This window comes from Mastacembelus armatus, chromosome 5 (genome assembly GCF_900324485.2).
Source record: "Mastacembelus armatus chromosome 5, fMasArm1.2, whole genome shotgun sequence".
In the NCBI taxonomy this organism is placed as follows: Eukaryota; Metazoa; Chordata; class Actinopteri; order Synbranchiformes; family Mastacembelidae; genus Mastacembelus; species Mastacembelus armatus.
In genome coordinates, this window is record NC_046637.1 from 14,563,847 (window position 1) to 14,580,610 (window position 16,764).

Sequence of the window (16,764 nt, forward strand, 5' to 3'; positions counted from 1 at the left end):
GCCCTTAAAGTTCTCTTTTTCAAATACATGCATGTTCTTTCTGTTGCAAAGGGCAAAAACATAATTTTTGCAATAAAAACACTGCGCATTCTCTGCACCAACAATTCAGAAGCAGCAGCTGATTAACCTGTTAGCAGGCTCTGATGCCTAAATTTGTTGTTGGGTGGCCCCCTTTGTGTCCAAGTTGCAATAAGATGATGCAGGATTTGGTTTTGGTGCATGCAGTTTTTTTTTGTTTCTCCTCAGTTCCCCTTCTCCCTCTCTTTTTGTCCCTTCTCTCTTCCCTTAGCTCCTGCGTCTTGGTAGAGGGTGTGGTTATGTCAGCTGAGGAAACACAGCTGTGTTTCATCAAGAATCAGCCAGGGCTATATATACTACATGGTCTCTGCATTTAAGCTGTTGAAGGATTCCTTTGGTCACTCAACCCATTGAGCAGCAAGGTTCTCCTGTACTTCCTTCCATTTTGATATTATGCATGTGAAGTTTAAATTCTGACAGTGAATCTGGGGCTTTTATCATTTGAACACTTTGCGAATTGGTAAGCCTTGTTCACTAGTACTAAAATGTTTACTATGGTCACAGAGAATACTTAATTATTATATGCTGATATCAGCACAGCTCTGATGAGGACCACTGGTTTCACTTCTGTTTGGGAAACAAGACCTGGATCAGTAGAATTTGTGCCCATTCTGTTCAGTATGCAGATTTTCTTACTTTTCTTCACTTAACAGTTCCACTTTTCTTTAATGTGTAACTTCAATGTCTCAATGCATATGTGCCTAGTTGATTCTGGCCCATTCAGTTCTGAAAAATAACACACTCCACAAAGTATAATTTTTTAATAAAATAGATTCAATTTAACTTTGTTCTGAGTGTGGACACAATCTGTCTCATCACGACAAACCTGGCACAGATGTAAATGAAGATCATACCAAGATACACTGCAAGAGATTTGTCAGGCAACATTCTCTCCACTGCCCAATGAAGGCTGTGTAGGCCCAGCTGTCAATCAGCAAGCAGTGGGATGCTGGGAGCTGCCTGTGTGCCCTCAACAAGTCCCACCCTCCCCAAAAAAAATCTGAAAAGATGACATTGTGGTGTCCCTTTGGTCCGTTGCTGGTGGCCTGTCAGGTCTGCTTGATGTAAGTGAGTGGGAGAGAAGGCGGGGGGACTGGACAGTAACATGCAGTGACATTAGTCACCCCCATCCATCTGGGCTGGGTAAGGATGGCCCTGACAATGATTGACTTCTGCTATTCATTCATAGATTCAGAGGAGAGGAACCAGGAGGCAGTGAATGCACTCCTGGTCCTGAAAGTTTCAATATTTTAAATATTTTGAGAAGTTTTTCAAGATTTGAGTTCTGAAGACTGGTGAGCTGAAAATACATGTCGATGTAAAACGTCATACAGAAATTTAGTGGAATCAACTTTTCTCTTTAAATTATTGTAAATATATGCTGTAAGTTTTGTTATGAAGTCAACTCAATTTAATTTTTTAATTTTTTCCTTTCAGATTACTATCTAAAATTTCTAAACTTGAATTTTTCTGGCATTGGATTTCAAAAGATGAGTTCAATGAACTGAACTGATTCAAGTTCACTCAACTCAACTAACGTTTAACAGTCTTCTTGCATGCAGACCCCCTTATTTATGTTGTTTGGAAAAAAAAGGCATGGAAACTTGTGTCTTTAATACACTAGTGCCATCTTTGATGCACTGTGACTGACAGGAGCCACCACAGCTGTAAATTCTTGGTGCTGTTGTAAATGAAGAACTTACACTGATATGAAGTGAGAAAATGAAAATGAACAGACAAACTTTACACAACAGACCATTTGTGTTTAACTTACTTCCTAAATAAGTAAAATCAGTTTAAATCAAATAAACTAGCCAGAGGTTTACACAACAGGCAATTTAATCAAACAAAATTGTAAATTGGCAAGTACAAACAACTTGCAGCTCGGTAAATGAACAAAACTAATACAAGCATTTACGAGCGTGATATTTCTCCAAATAAGATTTGGCAGTGTCAAGGCATAGTCATTTTACTACAGAAAACCCGCCTTGTTATTATTGTTCTTGTGGTGGATTGGTAAAAGTTCAAACATAGACTAATGGTTATTCATCAATTTGAGCTGTGGTCAGCATTGTCAGGATCATGGACTTTGTACTTCCTGCCTCAAACCTTAATTTTGAAAATCCTGTTCCTGCATTCCCATTACCTAGTGTTTGGTAACTTACTAGTGATGGGCAAATGATACCGAGGCTTTGGATCTTGTGTCACTCTTCCTGAAGCGGAGTGATTCGAAACACTGTGTCGGAGCTTGTATCAAAACACCAGTGTCACGTGACTGATGACGTTTGAAGCTTTGAACGTCATTGCTGTTTCGCTTCGCGCTTCATTGCTTCAAAATGTTTCAAAGCTTTTCATTGGCTCATAGTCTTTCAGTGTGTGTCATTGGCTCATGGCGTTTCAATGCATTCTGAGCCAATGACAGCTTGACAGGTTTGACAGATTTGAGTGGTTTGGTGCCATACCAGCTATATAAGATGCATCATTCTGCTTCAGGATTTGGAGAGTGAGAGTGAGTATATTTTGGCAAGTTTCACGGCAAGTCCCATCAATACGCGACGTTCTAAAGTTTGGGATCATTTTGATCTCAAGAGGTCTGAACTTTTATTGCTGTCATGGGATTGAAACAGTGCCAGTGCTTCATTCGTGCTCTTTATAGGTTGCTATTGCTTCAGTTGTCCACCAGATGTCACCATCACTGAAGTCTCGAAGCTTTGAATCTTTTTCGGCACAATTGTCAGGAAAGCCTCAGTGCTTCATGAGGCTTCACTTGCCCATCACTATAACTTACCTAATTATCCTGACTGATTTCACCTGGACCTGACTTGATAATCTCCTGAATCTGCTACACCTGTTACTGGCTGCATAAAAAGCAGAGCAGCAGCCACGTTTTTGCTAGTTCTTGGGATGTTGCCACAGGGCACTCACCATCTAGTAGTGGTACTCTCACTCTCCAAATCTCTATCTCCTCACAACCCCATTTTGAAGCAGAATGATGCATCTTATATAGCTGGTAAAACCACTCAAATCATTGAAACGCCATGAGCCAATGACACACACTGAAAGACTATGAGCCAATGAAAAGCTTTGAAACATTTTGAAGCAATGAAGCGCGAAGTGAAACAGCGATGATGTTCGAAGCTTTGAACGTGATCAGTCACGTGACACTGGTGTTTTGATACAAGCTCCGACACAGTGTTTCGAATCACTCCGCTTCAGGAAGAGTGACACAAGCTCCGAAGCCTCGGTATCATTTGCCCATCACTACCATCTAGCCCTGCCTGATTTGATTTCTGCCAAACCTTGATACGACACTTGATGCCTTTCTTGTTCTGAGAGATGTGAGTTTAGCTTTTGAGGATATTACTTGACTCCTGAGGATTCGGCTCTCGACCTGAAAGCTCGATGGCATGATTCGAAACTCGATACTTGAATCCTGAACCATGGAAGCCACGTATGGCTAACATGCACCTTTGACTCCTGATTATCTTGACCTGGAAATTTGAAAGCATGATTTGAAATTTGACACTTGATTCCTGAAGTCCTAATTAGACTTACGTGGAGCTAATGTGATTCCAGACTCAATTCCACAGGTTCCTATGTAATTTGAGGACGAAGCTGGTTCTCTGGAACGTGGTGAATACTGGATACTTGATGTGAACTTTTAGACTTTGGAAGAGCTTATTGGACTCTGAAGGCGTACAGACCCTGTATAAGTAAGCTGATCTGTGACTACCTGACATGTACCCTGTAAGCTCATTTGACTCAGTATAACTTGACACGACCTTAAGTATTTTGGTTATTTATTTGTAACTTGACTTGAGCTTAAGTATTTTGATTCTAGGAATAAAATAGTATTATCATTAATAGTAACTGGACATTACCTTAAGAAATGTTTTGGTTTTAGATACTAAATAGTGTTTGATCTTTAAGTTTCTAATCTGGACTTATAGGGAGTTTATTTTGATGGCTTGATCTCTTTTGTTATATGTTTAGTATAGGGTTTAATGTGCTGCATGTTTTAGTTCTCTGTTCTAATTGGATTCCTTTTTGATAAGTGAAGTAAGTTAGTTTTTGTATTCCTTATAGTCTTGAAGATTCCTTAGTATTCGAAACCTAGACCTGTCAAGTTCAGCATTTTACTTTGTTGTTTTAAATAAAACACTGTAAAACTCATTCTTCTCGGTTCAGCACCTTTTCTGAGTTCAAATTTAATTATTCTTATTATATATTCGTAATCCTGGCAAGCATTGTTTGGCCCACAAAACCCAGGTGCTTTTAGCTTAAACCAAAATAAACAGCTTTAGGGACAGAGACTTCAGGAATTTAGAGAAAGGACCTATGACTTATATACTTGAGTAGTTTCCTTGGCTCTTACTACTTGCTGTCATATAAGACCAATTTGTGTTCACCTACAACATTTTGTTTAATTTTCTACGAACTGGGGTCGACATCACATTTTTGGTTGTCTGCACCATAATACTTAATTCTGTGTAACTGAAACCTGTTGCACACAAATGTGGATCAACTGTTCCCATGGACAAAACGGACATTTCTAGTTTGGAGTAGTAGTTTTGGAGCATTACAAAAAAAAACAAAAAAACAAAAGCAATAACAAAGCATAAGCACATTGTCAAGGTTTTTGGATTTCTCAATATCCATGTTCAGAAGTTGAAACAGTGATATATGCAACAGTGACTGAAAAATGTTGAAAACAGTGTTCAGGCTGGAAATTAAAAAGATGTGCACTTTGTTACACAATGAGTTTCCAAAGAACACAATCAAGACACCAGAGTGTCCCCATATGTGGACATAATTTTTTGTCAAGACATGTTTCATGTTCAAAGATAATATCTGATTAATATATTAATTAATTAATAGTGGTTTCACCTAGAAATCTAAAATGCAAGCCAAACCAAATGCATTAAGTGTTACATTCTTACTTTTTACTGTAGAAAAAGTCAGGAGAAAAGTTAGAACACAACTACAGTTCACATCCTGACTTGTGCTTCAAATGAGTGGTTATATAATCTACTATATAATCTACTAATTTAATTAGTAGAATGCTAAATGAATTTCATTAATTAAGTAAATTAAGAAAAATCTGTATAAATTCAATTCAATTTTATTTGTATAGCGCCAAATCACAATACAAATCATCTCAAGGCACATCACAAAAACAAAAAAAACCCCAATAATTCCCTTATGAGCAAGCACTTGGCGACAGTGGAGAGGAAAAACTCCCTTTAACGGAAGAAAAAACTCCAGCAGAACTGGGCTCAGTTTGGGCGGCCATCTGCCTCGACCGGTTGGGGTGAGTGGATAGAGGAGAGAAAAAAGAACAGCAACAATAAACAACAAATAGACACTGCAGGTTGGTGGGACCAGTAACAGCACATCAGCAATATACAGCTCCAGGACCAGGGACACCTGCAGAAGGTACAGAGAGAGAGGGAGAGAGCACAAACTAGGGGAGTGAGAGAGCACAAGGTTAGTGACATACATGTGAGGGGGGAAGAGAGGAATACAGGGGAAGGGAAGGGTGGGGGAGCTCAGTGCACCGATGGTCCTCGGACAGTCTAGGCCTATAGCAGATAACTAAGGGATGGGTTCAGGGTTACCTGAAGCCAGCTCTAACTATAAGCTTTGTCAAAGAGGAAGGTTTTAAGCCTAGCCTTAAAAGTACAGAGTGTTTGCCTCCTGAACCCAGACTGGGAGCTGTTTCCACAGAAGAGGAGCTTGATAGCTAAAAGCTCTGCCTCCCATTCTACTTTTGGAAACTCTGGGAACCACAAGTAGACCTCTGAGAGTGAAGTGGACTATTGGGATAATATGGTACTATAAGGTCATTAAAGTATGAAGGGATTTGTATGTGAGAAGAAGGATTTTAAATTCTATTCTGTATTTTACAGGGAGCCAATGAAAAGAAGCTAATATAGGAGAAATATGATCTCTCTTGCTAGTTCCTGTCAGGACTCGGGCTGCAGCATTCTGGATTAACTGGAGGCTTTTTATGGAGATACTGGGACATCCAGATAGTAATGAGTTACAGTAATCTAGCCTTGAGGTAACAAATGCATGGACTAGTTTTTCTGCATCATTTTGTGACAGGATGTTCCTAGATGGCCGCCCAAACTGAGCCCAGTTCTGCTGGAGGTTTTTTCTTCCGTTAAAGGTAGTTTTTCCTCTCCACTGTTGCCAAGTGCTTGCTCATAAGGGAATTGTTGGGTTTTTAGTTTCAGTTTTTGTAAAGTGCCTTGAGATGATTTGTATTGTGATTTGGCGCTATACAAATAAAATTGAATTGAATTGAATTGTTAGCCATCAAGCTTGATAGCAGGCTTCGGGACAGATGACAGGAATGCATTAGCCTCTCCAATGGCAGGAGCAGCATCGCTACCAGTGCCAGCCGCCTCTCATCGCACCCCCCTACTCACCCCTCTCCTCCAGCGGAGCCAGAGGAGCCCATGCAGCTGGGCCGGCCTGAGCCCTCAGGAGCGGCGGAGAAGGTTTGCCCTGTCTTGCCTATATTGCGGTGAGTCAGGTCACGCCCTTCGTACCTGCGCGCAGCTGCCAAAAGAAGTGACTCACCATTGAGCCTGGGGGTGCTAGTGAGTCAGGTTCCTGAAAAGCCGATAATCCCCAGGTGTCTGTTGTCAGCTGTCCTCCTTATCGACTGGCAGACTTAACCCCTGTCTGCTTTGGTCCACTCGGGGGCGGACAATAACTTCTTAGACACTGAGCTCGCACGACAGCTTTGTATTCCCCTGCACCCGTTAAAATCACTCCAGGCCGACGCACTTGGCTGCTGGTGCACGTTACGCATGTGACCATGCCAATCTCGCTTCTTCTCTCAAGGGGCCCACCGGGAGGAGACCACATTTAAAATTATTTCTACCCCATGATCACCTCCAGTACTGGGTCTCCCGTGTCTTCAACAGCACAACCCCCACACTGACTGGGCCACGGGATGCATTACTGAGTGGAGCCCTCATTGTCATGCTATATGTCTTCGGGCAGCGCTCACTCCATCCATTAGTTTGTGTGAGTCACCAGAGGAGCCCCCCGAGTTAACTGAGGTGCCCAAATGCTACCATAACCTCTCACTGGAATTCAGTAAGGAGAAGGCACTCTCCTCCCCCGTCACCACCCTTACGACCGCACTATTGATATCGTCCCTGGCGCAGAGTTTCCCTCCAGTAGGCTTTAATGCTATTACTGTATGCAGCTGCTACCCGCTACCCCTGCTCACCTCAGCATTCGAACAGCTTCGAGGAAATACTATTTTTTCTAAATTAGACCTCCAGAACACTTACCCTTCTAATCCACATTTGTATGGGAGAAGAGTGGAAGCACGTATTCCGGCTCTAGGGCATCTCGCAGGACACTGTCTCAGACAGAAGGAATCAATTCACCTCCAAATTATGGAGGTTGTTCTGCCGGTCCCTCTGTGCCTCGGTAAGCCTGTCATCGGGGTTCCACCCAGAGAGCAATGGCCAAACTGAGCGGGTGAACCAGCTGCCCTCTGGTGTGTCATGGCAGCCTACCTGTCCTCCTGGAGCTCACAGCTGGCCTGGATCAAGTACGCCCAAAACTCGCAGCTCAGCTCGGCTACTGGACGTACTCCCTTCGAGGCTTCCCTGGGATACCAACCTCTCTTGTTTCAAGCCCAGTAGCTGGTGGTGGAAGTTCCATCACTGCAGCACCAGTTACACTGCTGTCGCCAGGTGTGGCGAATCACAAAGGCAGCCCTGTGGAGGACCGCAGAGCAGAACTGGCGGGTGGCAGACCGCCAGCTGTCGCCCAGGTTCATTGGGCCCTTCAAGATTGAAAGGAACATCAATCCGGTGGAAGTCTGGCTCAGCCTCCCGGCTACTATGAAAGTACACCCTGTGCTCCACGTCTCGCAGGTGAAGCCTGTGGTCCACAGCCCTCTGAATCCCCTGGCCAATTCCCCTCCTCCCCCACGCATCATCAACAACGTTCCGGCTCACATCATCCGGCAGCTGCTGGACGTGTGCTGGAGAGGAAGAGGTCCACAATATCTCTTAGACTGGGAGGGGTCTGGTCCTGAGGAGTGCCAGTGGGTCCCACGCTCCACAATCCTGAATCCAGGGCTGGTCCAGCACTTCCATTGCTGGTCCAGCACTTCCATGAAAAACCGGGTGGTCGCTGGGTGGCGACCGTAAGGGCCCTTATGTTTCCTTCTCCTTCTCCCCGTGTTTGTCTAATTAGCAGGTGCCATGAAAAGACTTGGGTACTGCCATTTCAATTCCTAACAGTCTGAGAATACCGAAATTTCAATTTTCTGTATGTGCTCAACATGTGGCAGAATTGACAATAAATCAGACTTTGACTTTTGACTTTGACTACAACTAACATGAACAGAAAAAAAGCCTTTCAAATGTTATAATTTCACTGAAGCTATAATTATAACCAGTTTATGACATTAAGATATGTCTAAAAAATTAAACAAGAAAAAAAGAATAAACTGTAAAGATCAATTTTATCTGGCAGCTTAAAAAAATTCATTCTGTCTTTGTTGGTACCATGTTTTAATGTGTTTTGATTTGGGTTGGGTGTGTGGTTTGGAGGGGTAATGGGGTGGGGTGGGGTGGGGTGACATGATGTCATATTAATCATTTCGCTGATGCAGGTGTGAACCAGCAAGTAGTTATTTAGTAACATTGACTGATTGCTGCCTGATTTAATTGTGCAGCAACCACACTGTATTATTCATGACCTGGCACTTTTAACTTGGTAATTACCAGCTGCTGGAGCTCAGTGGGACACCAGTGGTTGTGTCAAAACTAACTCACTCGATAAATTGTACATGCTTGCTTGCATGTGTGGGTCTGTACCTATTTCTCTTTGAGAAAATTTAGTTTTAATGTGCATTTTGTATTCCATAGACATAGTTTTCTGAAATTTCCATCTTTTAGCATAATTAATACATTAATGTATTTTAACAAATTAATCTGTTTATCCAACTGAACTTTGGGACTTAAATTTGTCTCCCCAAATCCTTATAATGGATCCCAGTGGGAAGGACTGGACAGAGAATGCAATGCATAGAAATGCATAGTGTATATATGCATGTATGTACACTTGTATTAGGTTACATTCACTGTGTGAATAAAAAGTTTGATTTGGTGCAGTATAATGATAATGATAATGATACTGTGAGCAAAAAAAAAAAAAACTAAAACTCAACCAAAGTATGGAACTAGAACTGTTGTGTGACAGTGAGGAGCCAGATATCCTCCCCTTGCTGTGCAGATTGCAATATACAGTAATCATGCTCTTCTTAGCCCCACCTCTCAGAGCCCTCCCCTTTTCGCCAAACAAGTGACAAAAATCTGAAACCATTTACTGAAACCATTTTATAGGGAGTGACCTATACATTACACTATAGTGCACTACTTAGCAGTGTTAATTTCATTGACAAAGTATTTTCGTTATAATTTTCGTCGACAAGTTTTCACTGACGAAAACGAGACGTTAGCTAAATAAATATTAAGTGATGTCGACGAAAACTAAATAAAAATATATTGACATTTTCATGACTAATAAAAACGAGACGAAACTGTCAGTGAGGGACATTTTTAGAAAAGATCCAATCAGAATTAATCTTCTTAGACGCACACGCACATATTAAAAGTAACTGATCCACCTAGTGACGCGGGATGCGCGAGTACACGACATCATCATAGCCTACACTGGGTTTCTGTCTGACTTAAACTATAATGAAATGGCAACAGCTGAGAGAAAACAAAGAGAAGATATATGGGTCAGTTTCATGTTTGATGCAATGGCATTACTGCTAAATACAGTTTTTCTTTTAAATATTTTGGAGTTGCAGTTTTGCTTTAAAGAATGAAGAATGTCATATGCAAGTTATGAACGATGCATATCTAATTTTTTGTCTTTTATGGAAAGGCCATATTCCATATATATTTAATGAAACTTGTTTTTCATTTAATTTAAATTTAGAATATTTTGTATATTACAATAGTTTTACTAAATTACACTTAAATTAAACCCAATAGATAAAATCTTATGCTATTTATATGACTAAAACTAGACTAAAACTAAAACAAAGCAGATGACTAAAATATGACTAAAACTAAATTTTAATCAAAAGACTATGACTAAAACTAAATTAAAATCTGCTGTCAAAATGAACATTGCTAATTATAAAAAACCCTGAAGTTGGTGTGGGAATATTTTATTACAGCCACAGAATTTGCCATTCGCAACAATGACCTATCTAACACAGAAGCAGAGGAACTCCGGTTCAAAGTCACTACAGCACTCTCTGGTTCTAAGCCACCACCACCCAGGAGAGCAGGGCTCTGTCATCCCTGTCTATGGACGAGACTATATGGTCAGGGAAGTCCAAGTGTAATATCCCTCCCTTAACAGGGGTGGAGGTCTCAGACATAATCTGTCTTCAATTTACCAGGCTGCCCTTTAATCTGTTTCCAGGAATTTAAGGAACAAATCAAATGTTTCCCAGGGAGGACACACTCTGCAGTCAGTTGGTGATTCAGAGGGGTCACATGAATCCACCATTAGATCCTACAACCCTCACCTGAGCTCACTCCCTTGTTCACCTAACAAGCATATTCAGACCAGGTGTGGAGTAAAACCATGGGCATGGGTCTAACAACTCTCAACTCTCATAGCTCACCTAATGGGTGGAGTGAAACCAACATATGAGATAAATTGGAGTTCCAGTCCAGCTTTTTCTCAGACTGATGAAGCCACCTGGATAGGTGGTGAAACATTTCGGCCTCAAAACTGAAAGTCCTATTGCCATGACTCAACCTTTAGAAAACATACTGTGGGTTTACAGCAGTCACAAGCATTAAAAAAACCTAACCTTGACCAACAATGTAGCTCTTTTCTATGACACACAAATCTAGTCAATATTTACTGTACAGATGTTAAATATATATAAAAGAAGCACAAACTAAAATTATTTACCCATGCAACTTGCAGAGTTGGTACATGATTTTGACTATTACCTTTGGCAGTCAGAGATAACCCACAGAAAACTGGAAGAGCAATGGACAACAAAAGGAGAAAAGAGAAAGAAAGATGGAGGAAGCACTTACCTTTTAATCCAGCTAGAAGATAGCAGGCTCAGGGTTTAAAAGAAGAAAAGGAAAAAGGAGCAAACAGAGAAACATAAAGACACACAACAGAGCCACCAGCACTGTAACACTACACCAGTACTGCAACAAAGAGCGAAGTAGCATACAGAGAAAGAACAGGTAACACTTGAGAACATACATTATACAGCGCATGACCAGGAAGGAGACAAAGGGACACTTTGGCTAAAATGTATAATGTTAGGTGATAAAAACTTACAGAACTGAGATATGGGTGCATCAAGTTGTGGCACTGTGGTCCCCTTTGAGTTGAGTTTCTGGACCTGGGTGGGTGGTACTGGCTTATGTGATTGGCCAGTGGCTCGGTACATAGCCTGCACCCATAGAATCCGATCCTGCTCATCATCACTGGCAAAGATCACTGTGTCACCCTCTTTGACAGCATTAAAGAACGTCCGGCCACCATCTAGACCTGAAGAACAGAGAGAAGAAGTTCGTGATTTAAGAGCTTACATAATCCAAACTGTATGCACGGGTACATCAGAATAAATAATATACAGAATTTTACAGAACAGGCAAAACCTTCACAAATGTCTACATGTTATTTGGGTTCATTTGAAGGTAAAGATTGTTTCAGTCAAAAAGATAATAGTATTGTACATGCACCCACATATAGACAAAAATCAAGGCAAAATATACAGATTATATTAATTATAAATAATGTCACAATGTATAAATAATGAATAATTAGGTTTTCAAAATAGTTAGTTTGTGAATCTACATTTGGAAATTTTTAGCACTTCAGTGAATTATACTGCGAAGTGCTGACATAAAGAACTGAAGGGTCATATTGGTCTAAAATCAAACCTTCAGCACATACAATGAAGAATCAAAAATATGAGCATGGAAATGAATCTTTCTCCTCACCTCTCCATGTTGAAAATACATCTTTCAGTGTGGACATATTTGGGAACAGCAAATATGTGCAAATAAAATGTGCAAATAAAATTAAAATTTACTGTCACCTGTAACTTTATCACCATTTAACAGTCTGTTATGACCCTAGGGGTCATTATGTGTGTGGTTGGTGTGTTGTTGGCTCTCCCCTCCCCATTTTGTGTGTGTGTGTGTGTGTGTCGGATGCTGGAGTGAGCGTCGACTCGAGGACCGTGGATTGGACTTCCGGGATTGGTCCAACACTTCCCGGAAGGACTATAAGAAGCCCACGGACTGCTGTTCAGGAGTCTCCCACCTTTGCCATTCCCAGCTACTTTGCTAGAGATTTCGACTTCGAGTTAGTTAGTTAGTTAGTTAGACATTAGGTTTTGTTTCGTTTTGTAGGTAGTGTTAATAGTAGTTTTTCGTTGTTTAGATTAGATACTTAGAGATTTAGGCTACGTTTGTGTTTTGTTTTCTCCTGTTTGTTTTAGGAGTTTCCAGGCTAGTGACCTGTGATTTTGTGTTGTTTCTTTTGATTGAGATCATAGGGCTATTGTAGCGTTTCTGTTATTGATTTTCGTTTGTTTGATATCGTAGGGCTCACGGAGCGTTTTTGTTTGAGTAGGGCTAAATTAGCGTTTTGTTTGTTTTGAACATTCTGTATTGTATTCTGTGTTTAAACAGAATAAATATTCTTGTTAATTGTAGTTCGTCTCGTTCGTGTTTGTTGAGAGTGGAAGAGGTTTGGAGGAAAACTCCACAATCGTGTTACGCTCCGGCAACCCTAGGCTGGGGCGTAACACAGTCTAGCCAGTTACACATCACTCTAGTCAGATACATACAACTGTTGTCAAAAAGCTGCATTTATTTTGTCTGTAACTTTGTGATTATAAAAGCATTCTGACTGAGTGCAGCGGCACAGAAATGATCAGTCACCTGATTAACAAGTATAATAGCATGTTTATAACATATTAGCAGAGGTAACCCTCTGATGCACCTTCAAAAAAGTCAGTGGGAATGAATGTACCCTTCGACACAAAAATGTTCTTGGGTGCATCAGAGGTTGTTAATGAATCTAATGAGTCAATAATGTCACTATTTGATGCTTATAGCCTGATAACAGAAACACAACACTATGTCAGTACGGACACCTAAATTCTGAGGTGTCCCCTCTGGGGTCTGAGGGGGGTTTGGGGCCCTGGACAAATTTTGATATATCCTGACATTTGTGTTTTTTTTCAGTTGCTTTTAAACATATTAATGGCTAAAGTCTGATAACACTGTAATCAGCACAAATTGGGCTACAATAATATGTGAGCAGCAAGTTTATACATGATTGTGTTTTTGAGAAAACAGTGTTTATGCATGGTTAATGAAAAACTACAATGTTTTAGTCACTGAAATAAGTCCATAAAACACAAACAGAGCATTGGTTCACAAGACTTTGGAAAATTGCATGTTGTAGGCTAAAGTGTTTACTTCACAATGATGTGAAAGTCATCTTGTTCACTCATTCACAGTAAACAATACACTGATTTAAATTTTCTAAGACACTTTTTGTCCAGAAAGGCCATATGCAAGAAGGTGTGTCTCAGGATGAATAGTCATGTGATTTACCTGAGAAGACAAAAGACGCACTGAATGACTAGACAAAGACGCGCATAATGAGCCTTTCAGTCAATGTAGATGGGAGGGGATTAGTGCAGCACAATACAAAACAATGAGGAGCCAAACGTGTGACATTCGGGAAATTATTTTCCCGAATCCTGTATTTTATTGTGAAGGGTCAATGGGGAAGTGGATGTCACTCAGTTTTGGTGCTTTGTGATTGCTGATTCGCTTCACCTGTGGACCTTGAAGACTTTCTGTTCTTATAGCAGAGACCGCGGCGTCACTAGCCGCCGGGTTGTCTGCTACCTCGCCTTGGAAGGACGTTTCGGATTGTCTGGAGTAAGGAACCTTACCCAGTGTGGCTGCTGGAAGGATCAGAGGGATCATCCTGGTCGCAGCAAGTATTTGTGTTTGGCTTATTGACTATTTGGGGCTATTATAGAAGAGAGAAGCCTCCCCGGTGTAGGGAGGATCCCGAGAAGGAGAGGACCTCGACGAGGGGGACGCTTTCTCTGTTTGGATTTTAAGTTAGTTACGGACTACGACGGTCAAGACCTCGCTAGTTGTGCGAAAGAGGAAGAGGAACGCACTGGACTCTCCGTGTGCCAGAGAAGCGCAGGTGCGTCACAATAGTTATTGAAGGGTTCTTTCTACTCACCCGTGTCCTTACCTTCCTACAGTTTCGAGTGGCTGGTCGCCTGGATCCCTGTCCGACCACAGGGAGGACCGTCACCCGTCAGATGTTGCTCTGCGGACACCCATCGGATCAAGCACACCACGCAGTACCACGCTCCGGCCCTCAGAGGAACCCTCCACTCCATACACCTCATCCGGCCCTGGACCCACACTCGCTGGTCGCCCACTCACTGACTGTCCCACTCCTTGTAATCTCACAATAAGCATTCCTTTTTTTTGTCTTCATATACTTGGACTCCAGTGGTTGGTATTTTCGAAGTCAAGGTCCACATAAATCTAGCTAGAAGCATGACAGAACAACCCGGCCAGAAAGTGGATCTCGCTTCGCCAGCACCAAACCCCTGGCAGTCCGGAGTGGAGGCCGCCATCTTAGCCCATGAGGACCGATTAATGAAGATTTCCCGTTCTATTGACCAGATGGCCGGACAATTCTCCCAGCTGTTACGACGATTGCCCGAACCGGACCCAGCAGTGACTCCGTTACCGCCCTCTCCACTGGCGGACCGACCCAGGGGGAGGGTGGAGCTAAAGCTGTCGCCGCCCGCTCGCTATGATGGCCGGGCAGGGGCGTGTAACACCTTTTTGACTCAGTGTGAGCTGAACTTTACCATGCAATCATCTTGCTTCCTGGATGAAGAAACTAAAGTAGCCTTTGCCTTGCTCGTATTTGGACGGTGAGGCAGCGAAGTGGGGAACCGCGGCCTGGAGACGCCGAGCATTGTTCTGTGCTTCCTTTGAGGAGTTTGGGAAGCAGCTGGCCCGTGTTTTCGACCCGGTTCGGCTGGAAGTAGAGGCCACTACCCGACTCGCCAGACTTCGACAAGGAAATTTACCGCTACGCAAGTATATTGTCCAGTTTCAAATCCTAGCTGAGGACAGCCCCTGGGATTGTGTAGCGTTATATGACCATTTTTATCTGGGCCTGAATGAACGTTTAAAAGATGATTTGTCACATCAGCCGAAACCAAAGGATTTAAATGAACTTATTGACATCGTCTCACGTTTGGACCAGCAATACCAGGAGCGGCAGGTCGAGATCCGAGGGACGAGGACGCGACGTGCAAGCTGGAACCCCTGGCGCCCCGAGGTGGAACCGATTACTACCGAGATCCCAGAACCTATGCAACTGGATCGTGGTCAGTTAGGAGCGAAGGAGCGTGAACGCTGTAGGAGATTGCAGCTGTGTTTTTCCTGTGGGGGCCAGGGGCACATCGCTCAATCCTGCCAGGGAAAAGACCAGGCTCAACAGGGCAAGGGGGAACCCTGTTGAGCCATACCAGGAACCCCGATCCAGAAGCCGTTTCCTCACCCTGGTAACCCTAGGGTCAGCACCTTTTCAGATTAAGTGGAGGGTCCTGATTGACTCGGGGGCGGACGATAACTTCATTTCCGGTGCCCTACTCCCCAGGCTGGGGATTAAGACTGTGGAGCGCCCAAGCCCCCTACAGGTGAGATCCTTAAATAACATGTGTCTGCACCGTGTAAAATTCATCACTGAACCTGTTATTTTTAGCAATAGATAACCATCAGGAAAGGACTACTTTCCATGTGATTGACACCCCTGAACCTGCGGTGGTATTGGGGATCACATGGCTGCAGAAACATAACCCGTACATGGACTGGAACTCGGGGAAGGTACTGAATTGGGGCTCTTTGTGTTTTAACACCTGTTTGCATAACGCGATAGTAACAGATCTTGTGCTCCCACAGACTATGTATAGGCCTGATCTGTCTCTCATCCCTGAGTGTTATCACGACCTACAGGAGGTGTTCAATAAGAATAAGGCGACCTCTCTTCCTCCGCACAGACCTTACGATTGTGCTGTTGACCTCTACCCGGGAACGGTTCCACCTAGAGGCCGCCTATACCCCCTGTCTCCTGTGGAGAAGGCAGCCATGGATAAATACATCCAGGAGTCCCTCGCTTCAGGAATCATCAGGCCCTCCAAGTCACCAGCCGGAGCTGGATTCTTCTTTGTGGATAAGAAAGACGTTGGGGTAAGACCCTGCATAGATTACAGAGGCCTAAATGATATTACGATTAAAAATAGATACCCCCTTTTCTTGTTAACGTCAGCCTTTGAACTGTTACAAGATGCTAAGATCAGAATCAGAATCAGAATCAGAATGAGCTTTATTGCCAAGTGAGTGCGCACACACACACACACACAAGGAATTTGTTTAAGTACAGGGGGGGTACTCCAGTGCAAACAGACAAATGCTACAAAGGGTCAAACAGTAAACATAAATGCTACAGAAATGCTACAAAAAACTAAAAGACTAAGAGAAAAATGCACAGATAACCTGAGAAACAGGATGAAAGAGG

The 16,764-nt window shown here is 42.6% G+C and overlaps 1 protein-coding gene across 8 annotated transcripts in view; it reads right to left on the bottom strand.

The window, feature by feature from the left end:
• LOC113130189 (calcium-dependent secretion activator 1) overlaps window positions 1-16,764 on the bottom strand; it is a 199,847-nt gene that overhangs the window by 137,523 nt on the left and 45,560 nt on the right. For 4 of the 8 annotated variants that reach the window (XM_026306578.1, XM_026306583.1, XM_026306579.1 and 1 more), the window contains exons 10-11: window positions 11,457-11,664; window positions 4,270-4,274 (exon numbers count right to left, since the gene is read on the bottom strand). In XM_026306578.1, the coding sequence (XP_026162363.1) occupies window positions 4,270-4,274; window positions 11,457-11,664 (213 nt within the window). Of the gene's footprint in view, window positions 1-1,825; window positions 1,848-4,269; window positions 4,275-11,451; window positions 11,665-16,764 lie in introns of all 8 variants that reach the window. The other 4 variants (XM_026306581.1, XM_026306582.1, XM_026306586.1 and 1 more) reach the window with 2 other exon arrangements.